This window comes from Melampsora larici-populina (genome assembly GCF_000204055.1).
Source record: "Melampsora larici-populina 98AG31 unplaced genomic scaffold MELLAscaffold_82, whole genome shotgun sequence".
In the NCBI taxonomy this organism is placed as follows: Eukaryota; Fungi; Basidiomycota; class Pucciniomycetes; order Pucciniales; family Melampsoraceae; genus Melampsora; species Melampsora laricis-populina.
This window is the reverse complement of record NW_006768846.1, coordinates 49,438-76,702: the sequence shown is the minus strand read 5'-3', so window position 1 is coordinate 76,702 and position 27,265 is coordinate 49,438. Positions and strand designations below refer to the sequence as shown.

General features: G+C 40.4%; 6 protein-coding genes across 6 annotated transcripts; 3 read left to right on the top strand and 3 right to left on the bottom strand.

The window, feature by feature from the left end:
• Window positions 1-3,944: 3,944 nt before the first annotated feature.
• MELLADRAFT_113337 (uncharacterized protein) lies at window positions 3,945-5,836 on the bottom strand (the record flags this gene model as incomplete). The annotated part of the gene is made up of 6 exons (XM_007418016.1): window positions 3,945-4,417; window positions 4,513-4,947; window positions 5,062-5,271; window positions 5,369-5,398; window positions 5,505-5,654; window positions 5,716-5,836. The coding sequence occupies 6 exons, from the start codon at window positions 5,834-5,836 to the stop codon at window positions 3,945-3,947; spliced, it is 1,419 nt and encodes a 472-aa protein (XP_007418078.1).
• Window positions 5,837-6,758: 922 nt separating this feature from the next.
• MELLADRAFT_113336 (uncharacterized protein) lies at window positions 6,759-8,207 on the top strand (the record flags this gene model as incomplete). The annotated part of the gene is made up of 7 exons (XM_007418026.1): window positions 6,759-6,807; window positions 6,907-6,935; window positions 7,057-7,186; window positions 7,587-7,681; window positions 7,786-7,854; window positions 7,932-8,039; window positions 8,115-8,207. The coding sequence occupies 7 exons, from the start codon at window positions 6,759-6,761 to the stop codon at window positions 8,205-8,207; spliced, it is 573 nt and encodes a 190-aa protein (XP_007418088.1).
• Window positions 8,208-8,336: 129 nt separating this feature from the next.
• MELLADRAFT_113335 (uncharacterized protein) lies at window positions 8,337-10,926 on the bottom strand (the record flags this gene model as incomplete). The annotated part of the gene is made up of 8 exons (XM_007418015.1): window positions 8,337-8,448; window positions 8,524-8,870; window positions 8,953-9,164; window positions 9,950-10,060; window positions 10,213-10,267; window positions 10,490-10,518; window positions 10,562-10,591; window positions 10,896-10,926. 8 exons carry the CDS (start codon window positions 10,924-10,926, stop codon window positions 8,337-8,339), a joined length of 927 nt encoding a protein of 308 aa, XP_007418077.1.
• Window positions 10,927-12,315: 1,389 nt separating this feature from the next.
• Window positions 12,316-13,215, top strand: MELLADRAFT_113334 (uncharacterized protein; the record flags this gene model as incomplete). Its single annotated transcript, XM_007418027.1, has 5 exons — window positions 12,316-12,443; window positions 12,560-12,655; window positions 12,754-12,849; window positions 12,950-13,045; window positions 13,146-13,215. The coding sequence occupies 5 exons, from the start codon at window positions 12,316-12,318 to the stop codon at window positions 13,213-13,215; spliced, it is 486 nt and encodes a 161-aa protein (XP_007418089.1).
• Window positions 13,216-15,364: 2,149 nt separating this feature from the next.
• MELLADRAFT_95492 (uncharacterized protein) lies at window positions 15,365-18,926 on the top strand (the record flags this gene model as incomplete). The annotated part of the gene is made up of 9 exons (XM_007418004.1): window positions 15,365-15,438; window positions 15,543-15,774; window positions 15,844-16,028; window positions 16,101-16,611; window positions 16,678-16,988; window positions 17,054-17,327; window positions 17,568-18,576; window positions 18,655-18,732; window positions 18,793-18,926. 9 exons carry the CDS (start codon window positions 15,365-15,367, stop codon window positions 18,924-18,926), a joined length of 2,808 nt encoding a protein of 935 aa, XP_007418066.1.
• Window positions 18,927-23,944: 5,018 nt separating this feature from the next.
• MELLADRAFT_113333 (uncharacterized protein) lies at window positions 23,945-26,539 on the bottom strand (the record flags this gene model as incomplete). The annotated part of the gene is made up of 4 exons (XM_007418014.1): window positions 23,945-23,971; window positions 24,015-24,817; window positions 25,187-26,137; window positions 26,167-26,539. 4 exons carry the CDS (start codon window positions 26,537-26,539, stop codon window positions 23,945-23,947), a joined length of 2,154 nt encoding a protein of 717 aa, XP_007418076.1.
• Window positions 26,540-27,265: the final 726 nt, after the last annotated feature.

Here is a 27,265-nt window from a genome sequence, read left to right as displayed (position 1 = left end):
TTGAGTAGATAACCAGAAGTCCTTGAAATGATATACATAAGACTTTGGTTGACTCTTGAAGAGTACACTCACTCACACACTCCTAAAGCAACACACACAAAGAATAACATAACACACTCTCACACAGTACCACACCTATCAATCGCAAAGCGTGGTATACTAAATACCACGACATGTCCATCTGGTCAGATGGAAGGCATCCTAAGACTTAGCACAGTATCTTTACACTAACACTTGGGGTGCTTTCCATCTGGCCAGATGGAACTTGAAGGCACCCTAAGACTGAGTATGGTATCTTTACACTTTCACTCAAGTTTCAAGTGTTGAGGGTGCCTTCCATCTTGTACACGGGAAGTTTAAAGCTATGATTACATACAGGGGTACCTTCCATCTGACCACTTGGAAGCCACCCCAGTGGTGGAAATCAACGTAAACTGGGCCCATATTCATATCAGATGAATCCACATAACTTGTTCTGGATCTTATGTGCAGCTGAAGTTACAGTAAAGCTTTATTGAAAATGTATTGAAGCTTTCTTGAAACCTTTCTGAAGCTTTCATGAAGCTTTCATGGAGTCAATGGTAAGGTCTGGCCTGCCAGAGTCTAGTAGATGGGGGCTGTGATTACACTGGCAAATTGTTCTTGGAAGGCTTTCGGAGTCACTTGAAATAGTATATCTGAGTCCAGGAAATGTTCATGTCTGAGAGCTTGAATCATAGATTTGGGAACTGGAATTAGGCCATCTATACCATTCAACCCTTTGGGCAAGTAGTAGACTACATTAGGAATTGTACCTGTTGAAAAGACTGATTGCTTAAGTATTATTTATTTCAGTGTGTAGTCATCCAAGAGGTTTTGTACTATTGGGATCCAAAGATACAGGAAGAGCATCCTAAAAATCAAATGCTTGGTATAAGCAAAAAAACATATGAAATAAGGGGACAAACTTACTTCTGTAGAGGATCACATTCATCATATATTCCCAAATGTATAGCTGCCTCTATCTCATCATGAATCACCAAACCAATTGCTTTGCGTAAAAGTGACCAAAGACTTTCAATCTTCTGATTGTGTTGAGAGGTTGTATAGAGATGAGCTGATTCAGCTTCTTCAGGAGTAAAACCACAATAAATCTGAGCTAATGACATTTGAAAGCCAGCCATCTCAGTTCCATGATCTGTGAAAGTCTTTTGATCCACGTGTCCCAACTCACTTATCTTTCTTTGAAGATGACTCTGCCTCCACCAGCTATTGCTGGTTGAGCACAGAGCCTGTGTGGGCTAGAAGCCCTCACAAGTCTTTGGAAAGGCTATGTGAGGACTACTTTGAGGAGGTCACCTTTTGATATTTCTTTGAGTGGGCTTTCTTACCTTGTCTTAGAAACATTGAAAAAGGAGCAATCTCTTAGAAAGACGTGGGCAGGAGCCAGAGTCTCCCTAAAAGGGGATCATGATTCCCCTTTCCTTGTAGGGAGGGTTGGATGGTCAAAAATTCTAATGGAAACCTTTTCTGGGCTTCAACAGGATTTTTATTTGGATTAAATTGAGTAAAGCGGATAATTTGGATCACTACTCTTAGTTTGGTTAATGTAAGGGAAATTCAAACGATGAAAAATCTGGACAAGAGAATAAAATGAGCAGGTCTTCAAGAAGTCTTACTAGACTCTTCTTTTTATACCTCCCATATCTCCCAATCCTGGGAGCTACACATAGAGAGTGACATGGGATTTTCTACATTTCCTTATGTCACTTCCCAATAGGGAATATCAAATTAGCTATTGCTAAGTTTGCTCTCTAGATTTCCTCCCATTTAACCTAATTCTTGATTTCTCAAGGCATGCCTATTTGGACGTGCTCCAAATTTTGTGCCTTATGTAAAGTTGGAGGAATTCCTCCCAATTTTTCAACAATTTCCAGATAGTGATATGTGATTCTCCGAGGATCATTATTATTAACACCAACATATAATCCCAAGACCTTTCTAGACCAAGCATCAATGAAAATGTAAATTCTAATTCCAAAAGGCTTGAGTTTATCATGCCCATCACTAGACCAGACATGATTTGGACCATCAACATGAAATACCCACCTCTTCAATTGCCCTTGATGTTGCGCAGCAACACCCTCTGGGTCAATGTTGAAGTAAAGTTTGGACTGTGTTTTGGTTGACTCAAATATTATGTAATACAGCCAAGACATTCTTCATGTGTTGTATCCCAGTATCACAATGTGAACCACATATTATCAATTCCATTTGTTCAATCAGGAGCTCTGGGACTACTAGTCCAGTTTGGAGATCATCCTTCTTCCAGCTAAGTGACAAATCTGGGGATATCTTGCGCACATCATACATATTGATCATAATACCTTTATCTCCCTTGATCTGATCAATGGCTTCTTTCTTTTGATAGCCACATTTATTGGATTCTATGAGGAGTTCTTCTACTAGTGCTTTATTTTGAGGTGGAAATTCATTGTAGGTGGTAATGATACCAAAAATTTGAAGGCGGCAAGTAAGAGTCGTACATGAGATTTTGATCCCCATTCCATCAAGATGTGAGAGTATCTCATCTCTTTTCATTGCAGCTGCAACACACTAGCGTATAGCATGCTCTTCAATCTCTTGATGATACACAGCATTGTTGTTGTTGTCAGATTCAAAATGAGAGTAATTTTGAGCTATATTTTGATGCTACATTTTGGCAATGTAATTTTCAATTGGTGAAGGAGAAGGGTACAAGATTGACAAATTTGAGCAAAATGAGACAATGACTGATGAAAGATATTGAGAAAATCTTGGTTGGAATCTCTGGTTTTCCACCAAGTAGGATACAACCTATATATAATATGTTTGATAAGATAAAGAAAATTAAGGATGATGGTGGTGCATGAGGAGTCAATTGATGAAATCAAAATCCTGGTCAAATTGAAAATTGGCTGGTCACGATTTTGTCAAAGTGCAAAAGCACAACAACCTCAGTGCATAGCACATAGCCAAGTGCACAGTGCATAGTGCACAAGTTGGTGCTCACACTTAAAATTGTTTTCAAAATCTCATATATCATTTCAATCATTGTTTGTAAATTCCTGAGATCCTTTGTTTTGAACTATATGTTCTCACTCACACAAATATCTGATGTAAAACGGGTCATACATGTCAGACATGGAGGCCATCTTTGAAACATCAGTTTCTATCTATGGTTGTCTGCTTTTTTTTGTTATGGCTGTTTCTCTTTTCTCAATCTCTAACTGAAAGATTTTGAGATTTTTATGTCTTTATGGCAGCAACAATCACAAATATGGATTTCAAACAACTAAAACAAGAAATCAGTAAAATAAAATAAAACAAACTTTCATAAAGACATGTAGACAACAATCAGTACCCAAAACAAGATCAACACTGGTAAGAACTTGGTGAGTTTAGATGACTATCATGGCTGTGGGATGATCCCTACTATGTCTACAATAAGAAATGTTGATACATGCATTTGATGTTCTTTTATGTGCAAATTTTAATTACCTGAAGCAATAGATAGGTAGCAGACTCCTTCTGCAGTCAGTTACTATCAACGAGACTATGTGTTGTGGTGATTTGTTGGTTAGATCTTTGATGGGTAAAATTATAGAGATTGATAATAGATGGAAAATGAAAGATATTAGGTGAAAACAAAATAGACACAGCTAAGATTCAAGGGGTACTTTCTCATTTAAAATTAGACACAGATAGGAGCTTAGATGCTAGAGCTCATGAGAAAACATCAACCCTTATACCAATTATCAATCACCATTTATTTCAATTTTACCCAATTGATAATTTGTTATGTAGACTTCCTTCAACACCATCCTTGTCTTCATACCAGGGATGATTTCAAATACACAACATTAACCACCATGCTAGTAATACTTGCCTCTGTGGCCGCTAATAGTGAACCCAGATACTTAGTATTAGTGAAAGATTCTTTCCCATTTGGATAAAGAGCTTAACCAGCGGGAAACAGCTCTATAGTCTCGGAATGAATGTGATAAGATTTCGTTCAAATCGATTCCTGCATACTTGCACAAATGTTGTGCAGCTTGAACTCTAGCCAAGATCCTTCCTTGACGACCTTCGATTCCTGCGTATGGTTGGGTTTCAGGGTTTTGAGGCATATATGAACCATATAAACGGCTTTCTCTGTTGGTTTTTACTACCGTGGTAAAATCTGAATGTATACTTTCGAAGAGCTCTTTGACTAATGGGCTCACTTCGCCTTCGATCGAAATTTGTGATGAAGTTAGCCACCAGCCCGTGGGCAGCTTAGTAAGTTTGGGAACGAGGGCACTGGTAGTGTCCGTATCTTCGAGAACAGTGCCTGAGCCAGAGATGACGTAGGTAATCAGAAACCGATCTAGCCTTTCCTTCAACTCGCCATTGCCCTCTGTGTGAAGAAGATGCGTTGGAGGAATAAACAAGAATAAATAATCCGGTTCATCGTGTCACAAAGCAATCAGGTATAAAGGTAATAGACTGTACCATTGAGAAGTCGATCATAGTCTTGGTAATAATCTGCGAACGGCGAAAGTTTCGCAGGAAGGATTCTACTTGCTAGTTTGTCAGATAGTGAAATCGGCTCAGATTCAATCGCCATGCCTCCATACCAAGCTCTGCCTTCAGCTCTCCTGGAATCAAATGAATGAGCCTGGACAATAGCACTTAAGAATTCATCATCGAGGTGTAAATTTCGAAACGCGTGTCGGTCTACTTGACTAAAATAACTCAAAAGTTGCATTTCTTGCCAAATCAAACTACGCAATGCATCCTCTGAAGGGAGCTCCTTGAAGAGTTTGCTTAGAGGTTCAACTCTTGGAATTGAAACACGCTCGAGGATTTGAGTTTGTGTGTCCAGAGGGAGGCTCCGTAACTTACTAGCAAGTTCTACGTCCTCTGCTTCGAGTGACGTCTTCATTTCTAGAAAAATAATGTCGGTGCTCGAGTCAGTGATGTTTGTGAGGCTTGTGTGATTCTTTCTTCATGCCACTTCGAGGGTGCGGCAGACACGCTCGCGAGGGGCTTAGGACTGACCAGCATTCAAGTAGTTTAAAATTATTGGATGGTGCATACTTACTTCCCACGGTTTGTTCCCATATGTGGGTTGTTTGGCAATTCGTATAAGCAGGAAAAGAAGATTCTCCGGGAATGAATACAAGTCCTTGTGCTCAATCGGAACCGTGCGGAGAGCCATGTTCGCCCGAATCTTGTCAACTAGTGAAGTGGCAAGCGGCACAAACAGATCTGGATTTGAGAGGTAGATTATTATGTGTTAAGATCACGCATCGAAGTACGGAAAGTCGAATCGACTTGCCTTTCTCGTGCATCCATTTTGGCTCACGAATTGAATTCGGTCCATAAGGATTCCAACCTAATCTCAAAAAGAAACGAGAAGTAGTACGCTTCAGATTTTAGAGACGAGCCGGGAGTTTTCGAAGACTTTGTTTGTAGAAGATTGAACCAAGTCTACGACTGACGGTATGTTACAATGCGCTCAGGGTCCACATCACCCATTTCGACCATACCTGCAGCCAATTTTAAAACAATCAACGAATCAGCCTGAAAGTCGTCTGGGCATGAAAAAGAGAACAGATAATGTCCTAGAGCAGATGTTCTAGCAAGAGACCCTGGTGGGTGGCGCGGAAATTGTAGCAAATAGGGGTGAATCTTAGTTAGGGCACTACTGACGTCTTGCAGCGCCCAGATCACCCAGAAGGCCTACGGGAGGGTTGTGCGATGCAACGGCATGTGCAAAAGCGAGGAGGACGACAAGTATCGATGGTCGGGTGAAACGCATGATCAATCGCATGTTGCGTATAACAAAAACCATAGAAAGGGTGTAAGCACATTATATATTTGGATAGCTGTTGGTCTGGCACGAACTTGACCTCTGAGATGTCTGTTTGTTTCCATCCTAGCGTTTGTACCACTCCGTGTTTTAAATATTCAAACCTGCTAGCTAGTATCATGAAGGATTTGTTTGGTTCGAGTCCTCTTGATCATGAGGTTCCGACACTTTTCGCAGCGGCAATACAATATTTTGTTTCTTGAACACGACCGCAACACGTTAGATCAGCAAGGCTATACCTGCACTAGTCCGCCATTTTCACCTCTGCTACGGCCAAGATGGCTCTGTCTCACCTTTTTTTGGTTTGGATCTTTATGCAATTATCCCATTTTCTTTATTTGTTTTGGTAGACATGTAAAGACTCAAGCACATACATACCGCAAGATGTCGTGGATTTCTCTAAACAGAAGTGTTTCATGTCAGGCACCTGTTGATCCACAGATCATGTGGTCGTCATAAATGTTTCATATGCAGTGGTCCGGCGAATTTGGAAGTGTGAATTCCAAAAAAGAAGGTGGGGTTAGAGACTGCTGATAGCTGATTTGTTCAATCCAACAGTCTTGGTGGCATTGGCAAGCAAGGAACAGCACTGCTTGAAGCATATCACAGTGTCGCTATCATTTCATTGTCAGTGAGACTGTTAATTCCTTTTTTGAATGAGAACCGTGTTTGTGTAAATATAGTTTTAAAATACACAGTTTTCCCTTCACCTCGATCAAGTTCCAATCCACAAACGAACTTGATACAACTCTCGCATCAAATTTTCATACCCAACACAGCCTACCCAACACTTCAAGACTTCAAACCATGAACAATTCTTTACCTAATTTAATTCTATACCTTTCCAAACCAAGTCAATAAAGAACCCCAAATTATCAAAATCATGAAACTAAAATCTTTAGAAACCTTTTTACAATCCCTTGAAGGATTTCGTTAGTATAATGAACATTTTCTACTATGAAGAAAAATCGAGTCATAAACTAATCTTTGAAAACCGCTTTTTGAATAAAAAAATCGCTCATGATAATCAGGTACACCAAAAGTCGAATTAGAACAATATGTAAGAAAAAAAGTTTACCTTCAAATTCATTCATCAAAGAATAAGTCAATAAATAACAAAAACTGAACTAATTTCGAATTTACTTTTTTTCTTTTTCTTTTTTTGGATCTGTAATATATAGGTAACTTCTGCTCATTTAGCTTCAAGAATGATTTTTACAGCTCATAATAACTTTAATCAAATCTTAAATAAATCAATTCTAGACTTAGGTTCAGGTACTGGTTTACTTTCAATTGCATGTTCTTATTTAGGTTCAAAGTTTAGTCGTTTTATCCAAATCACAATAACGACACTTTTTTTTCTTTTTCATTAACTTTTCTTTCTTTTTCATTAAAAACAATAGTAATAATCATCTAATTGAAATTTGGTTTTGATTCTTTTGGGGGCGGGTTTGCAAAATAAGGTCTGTTCTTGGTGTTGAATTAGATACAGATGCGATTGAAATCGGGTTAGAAAATTTAAAGAAATTGGATTCGAAAGAAGCAGAAGATTCAGATTCAGAATCAGAATCAGAATCAGAGGAATCAGAACAAGAATCAGAACAAGAACCTAGAGATTCAGGATCAGAACCAAAAGAATCAAAAGATGAAGATGAATCAAATAAAGAAGACGAAGTAAATCCAAAAAACTCAATCGAATTCATTCAATTAGACCTCTCAAATCCAAATTTCTTAAACCAATTAAAATCATCAATTCCAAAATCCATTAAACCCACAAGTCTAGATCCATTATTATTTGATACAGTGGTAAGCTATCAATTTTTTTGGTCGATTTTCTTCTCTATGATACAGTTCTTTGCTTTTTTTTTGAAAAAATTGAATCCGATTTCTTATATTGAATTCTTGATTAGGTGATGAATCCACCCTTTGGTACCAAACGTAAAGGAATCGATATGGTCTTTCTAGAAATAGCTTGTCAAGTCAGTTTGATTTCTTCTAGATTTTTTCTTTCTCCTCTTCATTCCCCTTGATCTAACTCTTAATCAATCTTAAACAGTTAGCTAAATCAGAAATCTATTCACTTCATAAATCTTCCACTCGAGATTATATTCAAAGGAAATCAAAACAATGGGGTTTCAATGGTCAAGTAATAGCCGAAATGAGGGTGAATTGATCTTCTTCTTCTTCTATACGTTCATCATTCATCAATCCCAATCTGATGCCTCTTGCTCCTCTACAGTATGATTTACCTAAAACTTTAAAAATGCATAAAGTTAAAAGTTTAGATATTCAAGTTGATCTTTGGAGATTTGATCGAATTAAAGCTTTATAAAGTAATGGTTATTAAATAAAATCCATCTATTCTCCAAGATTCACTTTGGACGGTTTTCGGAATTGCCCATCATCATCAAAGTTCTGTCAAAGAGGATTTAAACTCTCCAATTAAATTGTGACTTTGTGACTAAAGTTTATAAACTTCTTCTTGATGATAGCCTAATTCTTTCAACATTCCACCTAATTCACCTTGTGAGACCATATCAGAGCCTTTTGAACCTGCAATAGCTTTGACCATCCTATCCAACCAAAAAGTAACGCGATGATCTTAACCAGATATACTCAACAAAAGGATTAAAAGAAATCTAGCTTACGAATCAGGTCCACAAACAAGTATGATCCTTTGACGATTGATCTGATCAGACCCCATTCCAATCCACTTCTTCAAATCATTAATCTCCAATTTCCCAATCTTATCAACCAACACATTCGATTGGTTATCACAAGAAGGTTGTGTAATCACTTTGTGAATTTCAAGATTTGAATCAAGATTGGAATACTTTAAAAGTTCTTCATTTAAATAAATCGCATCTTTTGATTTTGAAAGATATATGATCTTCATTTTCGGAATCGAATGTGTTAAATTTTCATGACTTTGTTCAGGACCATAAAACCTACGTAACAATTGAATGACAGGTGTGATTCCTGTTCCTCCAACGATCTATACCGAAACCAAAAAAAGAATCAAGATCCAGATGAGTGATCCAATAAGACATTTGTTTTGAATGGTAAAAAAAACTTACAAAAACAATTTCATTTAGATTATCATTTGGATGACACCAATTCAATTCAGGTCCTCTAATTTCAATCAATCGGTTTGGGTCAGTAGACTTAAACCTTTTTAAATAATTCGAAACTTCACCATCCGAATAAGATTTCACCAAGAATTCGATCCAAGTAGATTGATTTGAACAAATGGTATTTAAGTTTGTATAAGCTCTTTCGATTTGTAATTCTGGATGTTTAATATAAACCGATTGTAAATAAAACAAATGATTTGGTAAGTTGATTTGGTTTGATGTTTTGATTTCAATTGAAAATAAATTCGTTTGCTCGTTTAAGGGTCTTATGAATTGGATTTTGAATTTTTCGTATTGGTTTGGTTTGATTGGTCTGTTGGTTTGATGATGAGTTGAGTTTATATAAAGGATTCCTGTGCTCATGAAGAGTATCAAAGCACTCAAAGTTTGGTAATTGAGTTTGGGTTTGATGGTTTGGTTTGAGTGCTGATTTGAGTGAAGAGTTGAATGATGGCATTTTGAAAGTCGAATTGAGTTTTGATGAAAGTAAAAGTGTTGAGAATGAGAATGAGAATAGTTGGTTCTGGTGAATATCAAATTGGTCAACAACTTTCGATCGATCATTTTGGATTTTCATTTCAATTTGACAAATTCACTTTCAAACTTATTCAAAACCACTTTCAACTTAATCACATAACCTGCTTAAGTACATACCTAGACTTCAATCATAGCCACGTGACTTTGAAAAAGAAATGCTGGGAAATGTTAAACTCGCGGACTGTCGGATGGCTATGAGAAAAAACCGCAATCAAACAAACCACTGGCACACTGCTGATCCAGACGAGATTGGGTGGAGTTGATGCTCTCTTTGATCAACCACTCGAGGGTGTCACTGTCAGTGACTTGGGGCATGTCGTCCATTTTCGACGTCTCTGGATTATTATCTTGGGTTGTTTAAAGTGCTTGATCAGAAAGCTCAGCCTGTTGACTATGTACCTACCGCGCCATATCAGCTGATTCAAAATTGCTTCCAATATTAGACCACATCCTTCACGCCAAATTTTATGTTGAGATGAACCAGGATCCAAGATCAATCTTCGAAGAAGATAAGCTAGAATAAACAACCAAAGATAAAGAACTAGGCACAGACGTCCAGAATAGTACTAGTAGGCTATCCAAGAAATTTTCAAGGAACTGATCAAGGAAGAATCTGGGTTGGTAATGTTCATTTTCTTCAATATGAACAGAATGAGAATTACTTACCTTTACAAGTTAAAGGGAATATCGAGACGTGGTTGAAAGTACTGGTATTCAACACCTGTTCAAGATTACAAAGTATGATCAGGAAAAAATCAACGATGTGAAAGATAAATTCAGGTTGGACAAAGAACAGAGTACTATTAGGCAGTCTTGCAACAAGGTTAGGCAACCAGGTTGAGCCATAGATCATGAGAAGGAGAATTCAACATCAGTCAAGATCAAATATAGTGTAGTGAGCATGAAATCAGAACCGAAGGAGGCAATTCCTTGTCAGTTTAACAAACCAACTACAGTGTAAATAATTGTTAGCTAAAATCGAGGTTTAACACCAAATATCAAAACAAATACAGACCTGATTGGTGTATGATACAGATTGATTGCACTGTGGAAGCCAAAAGTGATTTGAAGAAAAATGGAAGTGAGTAAAGGCCTTGATGGAACATATTAATTGTGATTGAATCATCTTTGTTTTGTGTGTTCAAATCATCTTGGTAAACGTTGAAAAGAGTAATGCTCTATAGAAATGGCCGAGTCTTTTGAAGATCCAATCATGATCTTATAGACCATGAAAGAGTAATACCATCCAGCTTACTAGGGACGGAAAAATTGATGAATCGAATCATTCCGGGCAGTGCCTATGTCACTGAACATCTACACAAAGCTTTGATCTTGTAAGATTGTTTAACGTCGGGAGGCCGCCATCAATAATGGGGTCATTTTTATCCTCTGATTCCTCGTGATTGGTTGTATCTCACTCTAGAAGGAAACCATTAATACTTTGTCGATTTGGAAAGGTCATCTGGACTGAAAAGTACAGCTGTGTCTTGCTTGTCTGAAGCACATACAATTACTCAGATCTGTCTTTTATAGACGCCAGATGAGCTCAATATCATGGCCTCCAGCAAACGCCGTTGTCAACGGAAATTGGTGGGAGTCACACAACTTGGACAAGTGAGTGACTGAATTGGGAAGCGGGACCTCTAATCAGATAAAATCCATTTGCTAAAACTCTAAAATCTACATTATGATTGATCACTGGTTTGTGGCGCGCTGAAACGGTACCACTCCAGAAGTCTGAGCAAGTCTCCAGACGGAAGCTCTGAATAGCTGAAAGACGATAAGTATGACAAAGTCTAGGGGCGAAGATGCTCTCATACTCGGTTCAATTAAGCCATCCAGGCGTCTCACCTTATTTGCTGAGCGTCAATCTAAAACTATCCGCATCTTGGTTTGAGATGTGTTTGTGTATTTTGGATAAGTGTTATTGATACGATGGCAAATTTCATATGTGAAGATTGAAGAAGAATAATGCTAAGCATCCTCTCTCATTGCTAGCACACGATGAGTCTAATGAATCAAGCTCATTCACCAGACCCTCAGCATCATCTAGCGTGTTTAATCGCCAGCGGTTTGAATTGCCTGATGTCACGCAGATGTGATAAAAAATCTATATCCTTTGAGATCTCGAATGACAGTCCAAGAACAGCAATGAATGAACTATTTTAATCCCTTAGCAGTAAGATTCTGAGAGCTCTGCTCGAATTTTGATAATGTGGACAAATTTATCAATGCTTTCAAATCCTTATTTGGTACCACATCATAAAGAGTTATGGATAAAAGAGGGCTTGTAAAGGAAAAATTGACAAACTAGCACTCAACAATTTATTGGAAGTCTCATATATAGATACGGAAAAGCACGTGGTTGAAGGAAACAAACAACACGTAGAAAATACACTACAAACTGAAGTCCTTATACATCCGGAATACCAACAGACTGGCCTCGGCCAGTCTTTTAATCCTTCTCCTTTTCTTCAGTACCGTCGGCAACCTTATCAGAGTAGATTTCTTCTAGGACTCTTTCCGGCGCAGTCTTTCAAGCTGATCCGCCAATCATAAAGCTCGTCAAGCCTTTGCTTTGTTTTGAAGAGTTCTTCACTCCCACCTCACCACTTCTACCCTTTATCACAACAGACCAAGCTATCCTCTAGAGTACCTCGTCAAAACCAACCATCCTCTCTACACCACCTCCTCCTACTATATACTACAATAGTTTCACTCTATACTACTCTCGATCTATCCTGAATCCACTGGCTTTGATCCGATAAGATGGATCCTCTCGATTCTTGTGTTTCTGATTACGCGAATCTTTCTCTTGATCCTATCAATACCCCCGAGTCGATCTCTGCTGCCAAGTCTGAAGACATGAAGAGTTCGATTGACTCTGTCAACTTCCAGTCTTCCGGATCAATTCAAAGTTATGTGCAATTCTCCTTTTGGATCATTCTTCAGTCCTTTTCCTTGTGTTCCATCTTGATTGGAAACTAAGGTGGTCGATCCTTTTCCTTTTCAGTTCCGAGGTCTCAACTTCAAATACCCTCGAGTCAATCTCTACTGCCGAGTCTGAAGACGCAAAGAGTACAACTGACTCTGCTGAGTCAATTCAAAGGTATGTGCTTAATTTTCCTTTGTGTTCTCCTTCAATTTTTTTTGCCTTGTCTTTCATCTTGAATGAAAACTAAGGTAATCAATCCTTTTCCTTTTCAGTTCCGAGGTCTCAACTTCAAATACCCTTGAGTTGATCTCTACTGCCGAGTCTGAAGACGCGAAGGGTACAACTGACTCTGCTGAGTCAATTCAAAGGTATGTGATTAATTCTCCTTTGGATTCTCCTTCAATTTTTTTGCCTTGTGTTTCGTCTTACTGAGATATGTACAATGTGATCGATCCTTGTCCTTTTCAGTCCCAAGGTCTTGACTTTAAATACGCTCGAGTTGATCTCTACTGCCGAGTCTGAAGACGCGAAGGGTACAACTGACTCTGCTGAGTCAATTCAAAGGTATGCGCTTAATTTTCCTTTGGATTCTCCTTCATTTTTTTTGCCTTTTGTTTTGTCTTACTGAAATATGTATAACGTGATCGATTGTTTTTGTTTTTAGCTCTGAGGTCTCTACTCCATCTGTTCGAAGCCACGAAGTCTACGTCTTTGTTGGTCCTCCTCGTTCTTGACTTCAAAGGTCAAAGAAGATCGGATCGCTCTGTACTATCCAGGAGAACTCTGAATCATCCTGTCATCCTGAGCACCTCTAAAGGATGAAAATTTAGAAGTTCTTAGGTTGAATGTGATGCTTACGAAATGTATACTGCGAAGTTGAACTCCTGGTTTAGGTCCTTCGAGTTTATTTTTCGGTTCTTCGTAAACTGTAGATAGGAAATTATAATTGTTAGTTATAATTCAACTTAGGTGCAGGATGGATACTGCTGCCCGGTACTCACCAATGATCTTAATCAACTGGTCGTCTTCCAAAGGGAATGCTAAGACTAGCAAACAATCCTTGAGGTTACACTTGAGTGTTGGGTGATTTGTAGTAAATCAAATGGGATGAAGGACTTTAGTCGAATGGCCTGAACCAACGATCTGTAACGCCTTCGAAGAGATAATAAAATGACAAAGAGAAAAGATAACAAGCTTCAGAGTAAGAACTACGAGTAGATACTAAAGATTGCTATCTGGGTAACAGTAGTTCAGATTGGAGAAGTTTGATAATGGAAGAAAAAAGGTTTTGGAAGAGGCTTTTCTAAAAACGGGGAAAACAGAAAGATAAGTCTTTTTAAAAGTTGAGTCTAATAGTAGTTGTAGTGGGATACAATTTCTCAACCAATTTTTCATACCGGGCTAACAACACCACATATTTCTGGGGTGGGAGAATTTTACACCGAGCACTTTACACCGGCCACCCCGGTGTAAAGTCAACTCGGTGTAAAATTCGAACAAAGGGCCCTTTTTTCGAATTTTGTACTTTCTTTTTTTTTTTGGTCTGTGCAAAAAACCCCGGTGCAAAAACTCCGGTGTAAATACACGGGACCCCAGCGTAACATGTAATTTTACACAGACACTTTTACACCATAAATTACGGTGTAAGGAGTTCCTGTGTAAATGTCCGAGACCCGAGCCCAGGTGTGAATTTTGCACCGGGTCAAGTTACACAGACCACGTTCGGTGCAAAAGGTCCCAGTGTAATATTACCACAAAAGGTACCATATTACAATTTTACACCGATCGATCATTTCACACCGCTCGGCATCCATACTTCAAGAAAACTATGGATGTGCTTCCCATAAGGACAAACAAATGAGCTCAGTACCTCCAATATCAAGGAGAAGGGGCACAAATACTATTACAAATAAACATATACCTATACCCTCATATCCGTGCGAGACCATGAGACGCATGAGGTGGAAGTAGATGTAACGTGGTCAAATTGTGGTGAATATCCTCCAAAGACCACTTCCTTTCCTTCCTGAACCACATCAGCTTGGTCCATCTATCATCAATCTCCTTCGACGCCACCATTTCCGTACCTTAAAGCGCAATCAAATCCCAGATGGGAACCGCCACATCACGCTATGATGGTAGCATTGCAACGAGTCCAATCCATCCCTCTCGACATAAGCCCAGTGTTCCTCTTTGTGAACATGAACCTCGCTCGACTTGTTCAGAAGATACAAGCCCAATTGATATACCTTCATCACAAATTACGTGTTCCGACGATGACATGGACCTATTTCGACCTAAATCACCCATGGATACATGTCAAGCCAACTTGGTGTTGAGGCATTTGTCTTGCAAAGAAGCAAAATCGACATCTTCTTATTTCACAGAGGAAAATCTAACTTTGTCTTATTCCGACGATTTCATAAATCCAATTGATATACCTTCATCACAAATAACTTGTTCTGAAGACACACATCTAATTGACTCACTTCCGAATTCACCTATTGATAAATATTCATCGTCCTTTTCTGCCTTTCAAAGTCAAAAGTTTTCAGCCTTTTCTTCACCTCCGGCCTCAATGATCGAGATCTCATCATCACCTGTTGCAAAGGTTGCAGCAACTGCAAACGCTAGTCAGGAAAGACCGCGCCGCACCAATCTCCAACTACCTACCGATAAATCTATGTATCAAACATACATTGATCACAGTTGTGAAGTTGACGAGCAAGACTATCCCGTCTTTCCAAACGGCGCAACGATATATGTCAATGACCCAGAACATCCCGCCACCAATTTCCGCTTCATTGGTTGGACTCATACTATGCGAACCGAAAAAACAAAAAAAAAAAATGGATAGTTAGACGTTATTACTGTTTGGGAGTGATGAAATGCTCCGAGCAAAGTTGTCCTTTGGCTGCTTTGCCACCGACAGGCGCCAACAAAATAACTGAAGACTCGTGAGTGCTGGCCCTTTTGTCTCTCACGCTTGTGGTTCAATTTAGCCTAAGTTTTTCATTTGATTTCATTTCTCCTTATTCATATATTCCTCGGACATATTAAGGCCTTGTCCTATATCTTCCTGCGACGGCCATCAAACACATGTCCAATGCGACACCATGTGTCGAATTGATGTAGAGTTAGATGATCATGGCGAGGAACAGTGGGGTCTCCTCCGTCATCAAGGTACTCATAAACACGAGTGGGCAGAGGCGAAGAAAGCCGATCCCATTGCAAAAGAGCAGTTGAAAGACAAAGTCCTCAATGACAGTAAGACCGGGCCATTAGGTCTAAAGGTACGTTTTAACTTGATTTAAAGGATCTTCAAGTTATTGACAACTATATTGATATCACTCCTCTATCAGGTTGGTCGTGCACATACAGGAACAGAACCAATCCAATCAGTGGTCGATCTTCACACGTCCTTTGGCAATGCGGACCGTTTGGGTTACTTGCGACGGGTATTCCTCGTGGAAGCTGGCATTATGACGAATACTAGAGATCCAGAAGCCGGAGACAAATGGCTGGTCTCGATGATGGACTGGTCCAGGTAAGCATACGTAAAACAATATATATATATATATATAGATTCAAGGACTGATACAATTACGTATATATGCAGGAAGGGTCTCATTGTGGTGTCCTCCTCAATTTCTCCCGAAGACGCTCATATATCCTTCCAAACAGGATGGATGGCTGAGCTTTTGGTCGAACCTGACGAGAAATCGACAACCTATACCGGAGGACTCCTCTCTGACGTTACTTATAGGTTTTTTAAGATGGGTTACTTATTAACAACATCGAAATATTGCAAAACCCTCAAGCGCTGGGCACCCGTCCTCTTCACGTGGCTTGGAGGTCTCCAGTCCGAACATTACAAGATTCATTTCAGAAACTTACTACGTCAGATTCAAAAAACCAAATTGTCCGACAAGAACAAAGCAATGATGTCAGAACAAGTTGTAGATTTCTCATTGGCTCAGAAAGTAGGATTTCAAGAGGCTTACATGGAGGTATTCAATTGCCAAGATAAAAATGTTGCACTTTCAAAGCTTCACGGATGCGAATGGCACTTTCTCCAAGCTGTCACGCGCCTCAAGAAGAATAGTAAGATTGTTAAGCCGCAACAAAAGGTATGTGGTCTCGTGTTTCTTTCATTTCCTATAATCCAAACTGACATTTATGGTTTTATTCAAAAGGGCACCTGGGAGAAAAAATGCAAAGCATTACTTCTCCCAGACGGACCTGGAATTGACGATCTCGACACTAGGTTCGAGGAGTTGCGCCGTATGTTCCCTCTAGCCAAGCGGTGGCTAGAATGGTGGGGTACCGCGGATGTTCAAGCAATGCTATTTCCCGCCAGGAAGCGGATGCCTAAAGACTATCCTCCCTTACCACTTGAGATTCATGAAGACGACGAAGAAGAATTTGACAACCCTCGACGCCGTCCAGAACTTCCATCAACTACCAATGGACAGGAATCGATGCATAGGGTTTACTATATCTTGTGGTAAGTAACATGTTTCCTTTTATTTGGTCTATTTTGACCTCACTGATTCATCTTTTCGTATTCAGCAAAGGCAGATGTGCAGTTATCCCTGGTATCATTCAACTCATCGCTTTTGCACAGTGTTTAGAGAAAGATTATCAACAAGTTAAGAAAGGTATTAGCATTACCTACGGTGCAGAGGCTCATAAGACGTGGCAAGAAGTTGTCAAGGCCATTGGAATGGCGCCACCGACAAAACGAAAATATACCCGCAATGACGGACGTGCTCCTGACACCACCGAGGCCCTCATTGGAAAGAACACCAGAAGGATCAAAAAACCTGCCAAACTTGGACGTCCTGTGGGCTCGCAAAACATCAATCGGAACGCACTGACGACGTATCAGTCTTACACCGCTGGAACCACCAAGGGAAACCGGAACCGCTGTTGGCAGACGGCTACACTGGAATGCCTTTATGCTATTTACAGCCCGCTTTGGAGTTGATACTTGACGGTCAACAGCACGAATCTGGTCAATGTACTTGTGCGGCATTTTACCGGTCGATGTAACGTTGAAATAACTGGCGGGAATTTTAGTCAGACTATGACTCGATGGCAAAAGCTTCTGCACGAAGCGGTTCAAGAATTGTCTCCCTCATTCACCTCTGACGTGTTCTCATCAGCTGATGGGTTCATGGAACTGTTACTAGCCAAAGTTGAAGACACCAAATCATCCTTGCGACCTCTCTTTGAACACTCCCGAGTCAAGACTGTGACATGTAGTCGTAATTCAGAACACCAAAGTGTGACTTCTCAACGTCGAGCCATCCTTCAACTGTTGCCTGGGACATTTACGAATGCCTCAATACCTTACTCAGATGTCTCAAGCTTGATATCAATGTGGCTGTCTGAAGGACTAACCACCGAGGGTATTTTGTGCCGTCATTGTCACCCGGACACCAAAGACCAGCAACCCATTGCCAATCCTTCGTATGTGCAGGACAACATCAGGATTGATATTCCAGACGAAGCGTCGGCGCCACTGCATCTTTACTTCTTCTTAGATGGTGTTGCAGGTTTAACTGGGGATGCACGTGAAAGGTACCAGGGTGAGACCAATTGGCCTGCTCGAATTAAATTGAAAGGTGTCGAGTATATGATGGTTTGCAGGGGTTACTGGGCGCATTCTCATTACTGGTGCAGAATTGTCCGTGCGGTTGAAGGAATTTTAGGCGTGTGGCACTATGACGAGCTTTCCAACGGAGGCATAGCTCAGCTCGAAGGTACTGATGTTACCAGCTTGGCAGGTTGTTCACCCGGCACCAGCTGGTTGTTCTACTCACGAATTCCATCGAAGGAAGAAGGAGAAATTATTGCAAAATCTATCCGTGATCTTATCAAGATTTTCCCAAAAAACACCACCACCATTCCATTTTCCATGCCAACACGTAACTTCCCAGTGGGAGGCACCCTTGAACAACACGCTCGACTCTCTGACACCGAGGACCCTGAGGACGACGCTGACGTATCATTGGACACGAAACCAAACCCTCCATCAAATGATGTAGATGTATCTGGTCCTGCAGTTGCTGTCAAGGTCAAGGCACCCGGTGAGTGCACAGATTGTATCCATCATTTTATATAAAACTTCCTAATGCTGATGTTATATATATATTCCACCGGAGAAGCTAAACACAGAGTTGCGAAGAAAGCTGCAGAGGACTCTGAGGAAGTTGTGAAAGCGCCGAGGGTGAAGAGTAACAAATGTAAGTGGAAACCTCTTACTTGGCGTGATTATCATCCTTGACTGATTGGCAACTTTAAAGCTAAACGCAAGCCACCGCAACAAGCTAAGGTCGAACCCAGCACCGGGGGCAAAACCAACACCAGAGGAGTTAAGAGATCACAACGTGGAATTTCCAAAGGTCATTATCTTTTGTGTCTCATTCAAGAAATATGAATCATCCTCATATGTGGTCCCTCCTATGATTTTTTTTGATTAGAATTAGAAGGACCTACGAAAGCCAAATGGAAAGGGTGGGTGGTGGTGGACGATGAGCCCATCAAGGAGGAGATAGTAGGACCTGAGGTTACTGTCAGAGGAAAGCGCCAACGTCGGGTGTGAATGTATTGCTCATTTTTGATTTTGAAGATACCTTCCAGTTTTTTCCCCTTTTTTCCCCTTCTTGCCTTGTTTGTTTCTATTCTCATTCTTTGATAACAGAATCAAATACTTTAGCTTTCCAAGTAATGAAGGGCAAAGGGAATGTCATTTTCACCTCAATTTGGGAGGTCGGTGTGAAAATATTTTTGACATGGTGTAAAATTGGACTTTGACTGTGTCGAAATCAAATTTTACACTGGGCATTTTTACACTGGATTCCTCTGTGTAATTACTTCCAGTGTAAAATTGAATCTCCAGTCAAGATTCTGGACTTTTACACAGACACTTTTACACCACAAATTACGGTGTGAAATATCTCTGTGTAAAATTGCATGTTACGCTGGGGTCCTGCGTTTTTACACCGGAGTTTTTGCACCAGGGTTTTTTGCACAGACCAAAAAAAAAAAAGAAAGTACAAAATTCGAAAATAGGGCCCTCTTTTTGAATTTTACACCGGGTGGACTTTACACCGACCACCCCGGTGTAAAGTGCCCGGTGTAAAATTCCACCTCCCCGTTTTAAATTTTTAGTATAAGGTGTAATGATAAGGTGGTCCTCTTCAGTTATTCACCGACTGGTGTCTTTATATGGGAACCATCGCTTCTTTGTTAGACTGGTTCAAGATGGTCTGCTGCGTTATTCTAACCTAGCCTGGTCGTGAGCTTTTGGTCGTAGGGGGCTGTTCTCGTTTCTGAAGCCTGGTCAGGGTCTTTTGATAAATGAAAAGGTACCCTTGATACGTCATGCTTCAGAAACTTTGATAAGTTTTAATTTAGATAAAAAACACTTTGGTTCTTGACTTAAGATGTTTTTAGTTTTAATTGTTTTTTATAATGATTACACTCTTGAAACTAGAGTGAGAGAGATGTAATTTTATTTATTTATTGTGACTGCTCATGAGGCTTTTTGCTCTGCAAAAAGCCTTCTGGCTGACACTCACCGGGGTCAAAAAAAGAAAAATGTTTATATATTTTTCTTTTCAACTCTGTATCTTTGCAGAACTTGTTGTGCATTAGCAATCTTGTCCTCTGGTAGCCACTTGTCACAGTCTGCTGGTTTGCCTTTATATCTTACAAGGTACAATCTTGTATCTTTTCCGGAGATTTTGACTCTTTTTTGTTCTAAGACTTTGTGTACTACTTTAGGAGTGTTGTCGTCAAAAGGAATAGTTTCTTCTGATAATTGTCTATTTGGAAATTTTTCTTTATCTGATTCTTTGAAATGTTTTAAAAGTGAGACGGGAAATGTAGGGTGTTTTCTAGCAAATTCTCCCGTCAGAATGACCTCTACAGCATTCTTGCCATGCAATTTGACTACTGTAAATGGTCCCACAAATGAATCCTTTAGTTTCCTCGGTCCTTGTATATTGTTGAAATTAATGGTGGATATCAAAACTTTGTCTCCAATTTCGAATTCAGGCTCTTTATGGGTTCTGTCCCATCTATCTTTGTTGTATTTGACTGATTGGTCTATACAATTTTTTGCATAATCTCTAGCTCTGGAAAGCATGTCATGAAAGCTAAGTGATGTTGGATGAACCTGGATGCTTTTGTCTTTGATCATGTCCTTCGGGGTACGTGGATTATAGCCTCTCTCCAGCTCAAACGGAGTTTTTCCGGTTGTGCTGTGTAGACTAGTGTTGTATGCTAGTTCTAGCGCTGGGAGGAGCGTTTTCCAGTCGTGAGTATATCCTTCTTTATCTTTGAATGATAGACCAAAGGCACAGTATCGTCTAAGCATGTCTTCTAGACTTTGTATCATACGTTCTGCTAAACCATCAGTTTGCGGGTGATAAGATGTGGACATTGCTAGAGAGGTCCCCATTAATTTCGTGAGACCTTTCCAGAATTCTGACGTGAATTTTGGATCACGGTCGCTTATGATTACTCTAGGTAATCCGCAATCGGTGATAATACTTTGCCAAAAAAGCAATGCTGTACTCATTGCGTCAATGTCTTTGTGGCACGGTATGAATCTGGTTCTCCGGGAAAATCTATCTACTACAACGAGAACACTATTAACGTTGTCATGTCCCGCCGGAGGTAATGCTGTTACGAAATCCATGTTTATTACTTCCCATGGAAATGTCGGCTCTTCAATACGTTGTAGTAGACCGAACCTTTTCCCTGTTTGTCGGTTTGCTTTTTGGCATCTTTCGCATGATTCCACGTAGGTTTGTACGTCTTTACGCCATTCTGGCCACCATGCTGTGGAACTCATACGTTTGATTACTCTATCTTCGCTGAGATGTCCTGACATGAAGTCGTTGTGGCATACAGCAATAAGTTTTTCTATATCTTCTTTATCGCATACTACGAGTGCGTTTGTATGCTTCTCTTTATGATACAGCAAGCCTGATATTAGAGAAAATTTCCCGCTCTGAAAGGGTTCTTTCCATTCTGCGTCTAGGGTGCTTTCTAAAGATGGATCCTTGTGTTCTAACCCAAAAATTTTCAACAGTAATACTGTGTTTGGGTTAGAAGAATAGCTAGCTTCTATTTTTGCAAAAAATTCGTCTGAGAGTTTGCACAGACTAATGCCCATCAGTGGAACATCTCTGTCTGCGTCCTCGTCTTCCCAGGCAGGGTTATTATCGTCGTTGGGCATGGCCATTCTACTCAGTGTGTCTGCGTTTGAATGTAATATGCCTGGTCTATGGGTAATGGTCATGTACGCTTTGTATTCTTGTATGGCCATTTGCCACCTGAGCATATGCCTTGTGGGGGTCTTTGTATTTAATAAAGATTTTATCGCTTGACAGTCTGTTATGACTTCAAAATAGATACCATCTAAATAATAGTGTAGTTTATTTAGTGCCCATACTAAAGCCAAGCATTCTAATTGAGGTGCGCCGTACCTTTTTTCACTTTATTTTAGCTGTCGGGAAATAAAACAAACTGGTCCGTTAACCAATTTGTCTTTAATAATTTGTTTTTGGTGCAGCGCTGCTCCCAATCCTAAAAAACTGGCATCAACGTACAGTATAAATGGCTTATTGAAGTCTGGTTGCAGTAAGCATGGTGCGGTGGTTAGAAGCTTTTTCACTTCCTCCCATGCTGTGGCTCTTTCTTCATTTATGCAGAAGTCTACTTTCTTCTTTAACAGGTGGTACAGCGAAAAGGTAACTTTAGAGTAGTTTTCTAAGTACATTCTGTAATAACTGGCGAAACCAAGGAATTTTTGTATGTCTTTAATGTTTTGGGGCAATGGACGGTGCAACACAGCGGCAACCTTATTTTGATCAATTGCGAGGGTAAGGCCCGAGACGATGTGCCCTAAAGCTCGCACTTCATGAAACCCAAACTTGCATTTATCTAGCAAGACGGTTGCTCCAAGTCTTTCTAATTTGGTCATTATCGAAGTTACTGATCTTATATGGTCATCCCATGATTCATGGAAGATAATAATATCATCAATGTACACTATGACATGTCCTTCCCTAAGTTCTTCATAGAATTCCGTATCCATCATTTTTTGGAAAAAAGCCGGGGCGTTTTTTATCCCAAAGGGCATTCTTTGGTACTCAAAAATTCCCAAGTGTGAGATGATCCGGAGAAATTTTCTGCTACCTTCTGCTACTATGTTCTGGTGAAAACCTTTCATCAAGTCCATAGTAGTGATATACAGTGATTTTCCTAAGTTTGTGATTACTTGTTCAATTCGTGGCATAGGATACCTGTCTGGTACAGTGTACGCGTTAAGTGCTCGAAAGTCGCCGCAGACTCGTGATTTCCCCCCATGCCATGCTACGACGCAGGGGGTGGTGATTTCCACATCCTTGTTCTGCTGAACTATTCGAATTATTCCCATTTTTAAGAGCTCAGTTGTGTGGGTTTCTAGCTCTGCGCGGTTCCTAGGACTTGCAGGGTATGCCGCTTTTTGTAGAATCGGCGGGTAGGGTTTATCTACTGACAATTGAATCTCAACTTCATACTTCCTTATGGTACCTATTTTATTCTTTCCTAAACCAAACGCATTATAGTATTTCTCAACCAATCGGTGGAATAGTGCTGATTGTTCATTAGTTAGATTTTCTCCAGTTATGATACGTTTCCTGGTTTCCGCTGTCAGCTTATAATGATAATCTTCTTGAGGTTGAGATATATCTAAGATTCGTTTATCTTGTATTAGGGCGAATTTTTTGCGTTTGTTATCATTGCCAATAGTAAAATATTTTTCTCTAGTGTGGATGATGTCTATGCCGTATAGTGACAAGAATTTGTCTCCTAGGATAAAATATCTGGGTGTCGCATTTTCCATGACCACAAATTCTGGTGTGATTCTGACTGATCCTTTGGTATGAGGGAAAATTAGAGGAACTTCGATGATTCCTACTGCTTTTAGCACTTCTCCACAACCTCTGAATGTCGTTCTGCTTTTCGGCAACATTCTTTCACGCCAGTCTGGTATGATTGTCGCAAGGAATTTCTCTCCTACTGCTGAGCAAGAAGCGCCACTATCTAGTAAGCAGTTAACTTCTTTGCCTTCCGCAATTACAGTGGTTAAACTATGCTGTCCCGTCATGTGTGCTTTTCCTGCAGCTGGTCGAGTCTTTAGTTGCCTGGCATCACTAACTTGTTTAATGGTTAAACCTGCGTGCCACTGTTGTGGAATCTCTGCTACAGCTTGCAAATGTGAGATGTCTATCTCATCAACGCACGACTCTATTGCTCGTACTACGCTAGATTCCACATTCCTGCCTATAACTTTTTTCTCATGGATTGGTAGGAACACTGTCTCAAAGTCTTTGATATATAGCTCAAGGTTATTACGGTAGGATATACTCATGCCATATGTATTCATCATGTCAGCTCCTATGATGACCTCGATTGTTGGGGCATCTAGGATAATTACAAAGTCAATCATCAGGACACAAGGATGTACTGCATGTAAGAAGGTAATAGGAATAGTTATTTCTCCTATCGCTGTTAAATTGCCTGAGGCACTGAGGTACCTTTGATTTTGATGTGGTCGCATATCTTCTTTCCATGTTTTCCAGACTATGTCTAGGATCCTCGGGGATATTAGCGAACTACATGCTCCCGTGTCTATTAGTATACTTAGCTTCCAACCGTTACACATAGTTGTCATAAATGGGCTCCCCAAATGCAAGTCAACCGTTCGTCTCTCAACAAACTTCGGCGCTATCTGAGGAGTGGTTTCTAGGCAAGAAATATCTAGAATGGTGAACGATTCTTCTTGCACTGCACGGTATTCTCCATCGTCGTAGAAGGAGTCATGATCGTCTCCAAACAAGACTTCAATTTCTTCTCCCGTAAGTGAGTCTTCCTCAAGCGGATCTATTTCTACGTTGTTGATCACTTTGTTTTTACGCCTGCATGCTCTGTAATCATGGCCTGCTTCTGTGCTACCGCACGTGTCGCATTTGCCTGGCACTCTTATAGCAGGTGTTTTCGCCACTACTGGTTTAGACTGTTGATTGCTGCCACTGGTGGCCTGCGTCTTCCAGTCTTGGGCATTTTTATTCATCAGCCTTTGTCTACCAATAGATGTCCTTTTCACTACTTCTTCGAAAGTAGTGGTGAAGCTGACGAAATCTTCATCTCCACTCATCCTGCTACGCACCGCGTGGTCTAGATCCCCTGTGCACTGTTCTAAGACTTTATCTATGACGTCTTGTCTTGTGGTACTGGGTTGTGCGGCTTCTAAACGCTTTTTCTGAGTGACTAGCCATTTTACAGGATCCGTGTTAATTCGCGGATTGAAATGATCATTATCAAATGCGGTCTGCATCGTCCGTCTCCAATTCCTTGATCCGAATTTAGATATGATAGCAGCTTTCCATTCTGCCCAACTAAGTACGCCCTCTTTCCTTAATTCAAGGAACCATACTTGTGCTAATCCAGTGAATGCTAACCCCATCCTTGAGGTAATCAGCGCATCAGGGACATGCATCGTTTCTTTGATATGATCTACCCACTCAATGAATTCCATGTGATTGTATTCGCCCTCGCCGCTGAATGCCGGCCAGTCTTTACTATTAGGGACGTCTTTCTTCAATAGATTGAATAACGTGAGGTCTGATTCTGGAGAACCTTCCATTCTAGTTGAAGTGTCACGGCCCTTTCCTTTGTTCATTTTCTGGTCATAGGGTGTATGTATTTCTTCTTCTTTGTCATAGACTTTCATATCAAAATTTTCGGCTGCGTCTGAGTTTTGCTTTTGCTGGATACCAAGAGGTTCGGGAGGAGCTCTGTGATCAATAGATCTAACAGATGCTTCCCTTTTGCTGTTCACCATGTGGGGAGGAATCTCATGTTTGAATTCAGGTGGGGCTAACGTCGTTGTCTTCTCTTTTGACTCATTATTTTTCAAACGATCTAACGTGAAGTCAGACAACAACTTGATTATTTCATCGTTATGTGATTTTAACAACGTGAGTTCTTCATTATGGTGGAGCATTGAGGCTTGCAGTTGTCTCATCACGCCTTGTAGATTTGATATCTGATCTGAGGCTTTCTTCATGTAATAATCTTCGCTGGATTTTGACTGTATAGCTTCCCCTGCAGGGTTTTTGGCTAATGTGATGTCTTTTACTGATTGAAGTATACTGTTAGTCAACTTAGTTTGTTCTATGAGACCATTTTTATTGCTTTCTACTATCTGGTTTCGTGTCGTACTCAAACCTTTATCGACTGTTTCCAAAGCTTGCCTGGACCATTTTCCCAGGTCACTCTGGACTAATATCATGTAATCACCACATTTCTTAACAACAGATCCTACCTGATTCAAGGTTCGTACCTGATCATTGATGTTTTTTACAAGATGTTGGAGAGTTTTATCAACTACCTCCAACTTCTTAGGTACTTCATTAGTGTGAACGAGTGACTTTATGGTTTGTATTTCATGTGTTAAGTTCTCAACTTGTTGAAACAGGGGATCAAGGTACAATTTGAGATGATGAAAAACAGGATTTATGAGCTCTCTATCTAAAGGAAGGACAGTCTTCTCTAGTTCCGCACTGCTTTCCCGGCTTCCCTGATCATCTGAATAATCAATTCCCCGTTTGACGAACGTTGCGGGTATTGGGCTTGGTTCTTCCGAGGGTAAGGAGTGGAGGCGGTGTCTTTCCGTCCCCTGGCTTTTTTCTCGAAAGTGTTCCAATCCCAAAGTGCTGGGTTCCATTGATTCGTGCGATCCATGAGATATTGGAATCCCATCAATTTCGAGAGCTGACGATGGAAAACCTTCCCTTTCTGAGTTGCTTTCTTGAAAGTCTTTGAGTCTTGTCGATTTTTTGCTTCCTCCCAGATTTTCCAATTCGCTTCGTGCATCAGAAGGAGGTCTGTCTCTTCTGGTGTCAATGTGCGTCTTGGCCCTTCTGGAGGTGGTGGTGGAGGAGCTCTGCTTCCTGCTGACTGAAATGGGTGATTCGCTTCGTCGATCATCATCGCCGAGTGCCTTTGTTGATCCTGCAACGCTGGGTGCTCTCGAGGAGCTGCTTCTGGTGGTCGGAGCCATAGGAAATTGAAAAAGGTTTTTAGTTTTTTAAAACTGACTTTGTCTAACAGAAAAATACGGGGTTGTCTCTGGGAATAAAAATCGAACTGACTCGGTTTGTACTGGTGTTGGGTCACTGCGCTAACTCGTGCAAACGAGTTGTTAAAGGCGTTTTCGGAAACTCCGACTACCGGTACGTTTGTCTTGGTTTGCGCTGAGCTAGCAACGAACAGTGGTCTGTTATTGTCGCTTTTCAAAGAGCTTGCCGTGTTAAGCTTCAAAGGTGCTGGTTTTGCAAAGTGATTGGTTCTAGTGCCAGTAGTCGGGGCAGTCGCTGGTGCAAGCGATAGATTTCCGATTTCTGGATTTGGGGTTACATTATTCACTTAATATGCCCGCGGAAAATAACAAAAGAAAACTTGTTTCAATACTTTGACGTTTTTATCAAAAAATAAAGGAAAAAGAATTTTTCTCGTACTTTCAGCTTCTTCGTAATCGATCAAATCTTCTCCACTGGGATTGTAAGGAACTTGGCTAACTAAGTCAATATTCACTGAAAGGGAGAAAACAGAAGTTCTTAGCTTTAGTGATCGGTTTGCTTCTTAGAAGTGTGTTCAGAGAGTTTTCTGCTGCACGGACCAGGCTAGTTATCGATGACTCTCTTCCCGCCTTTT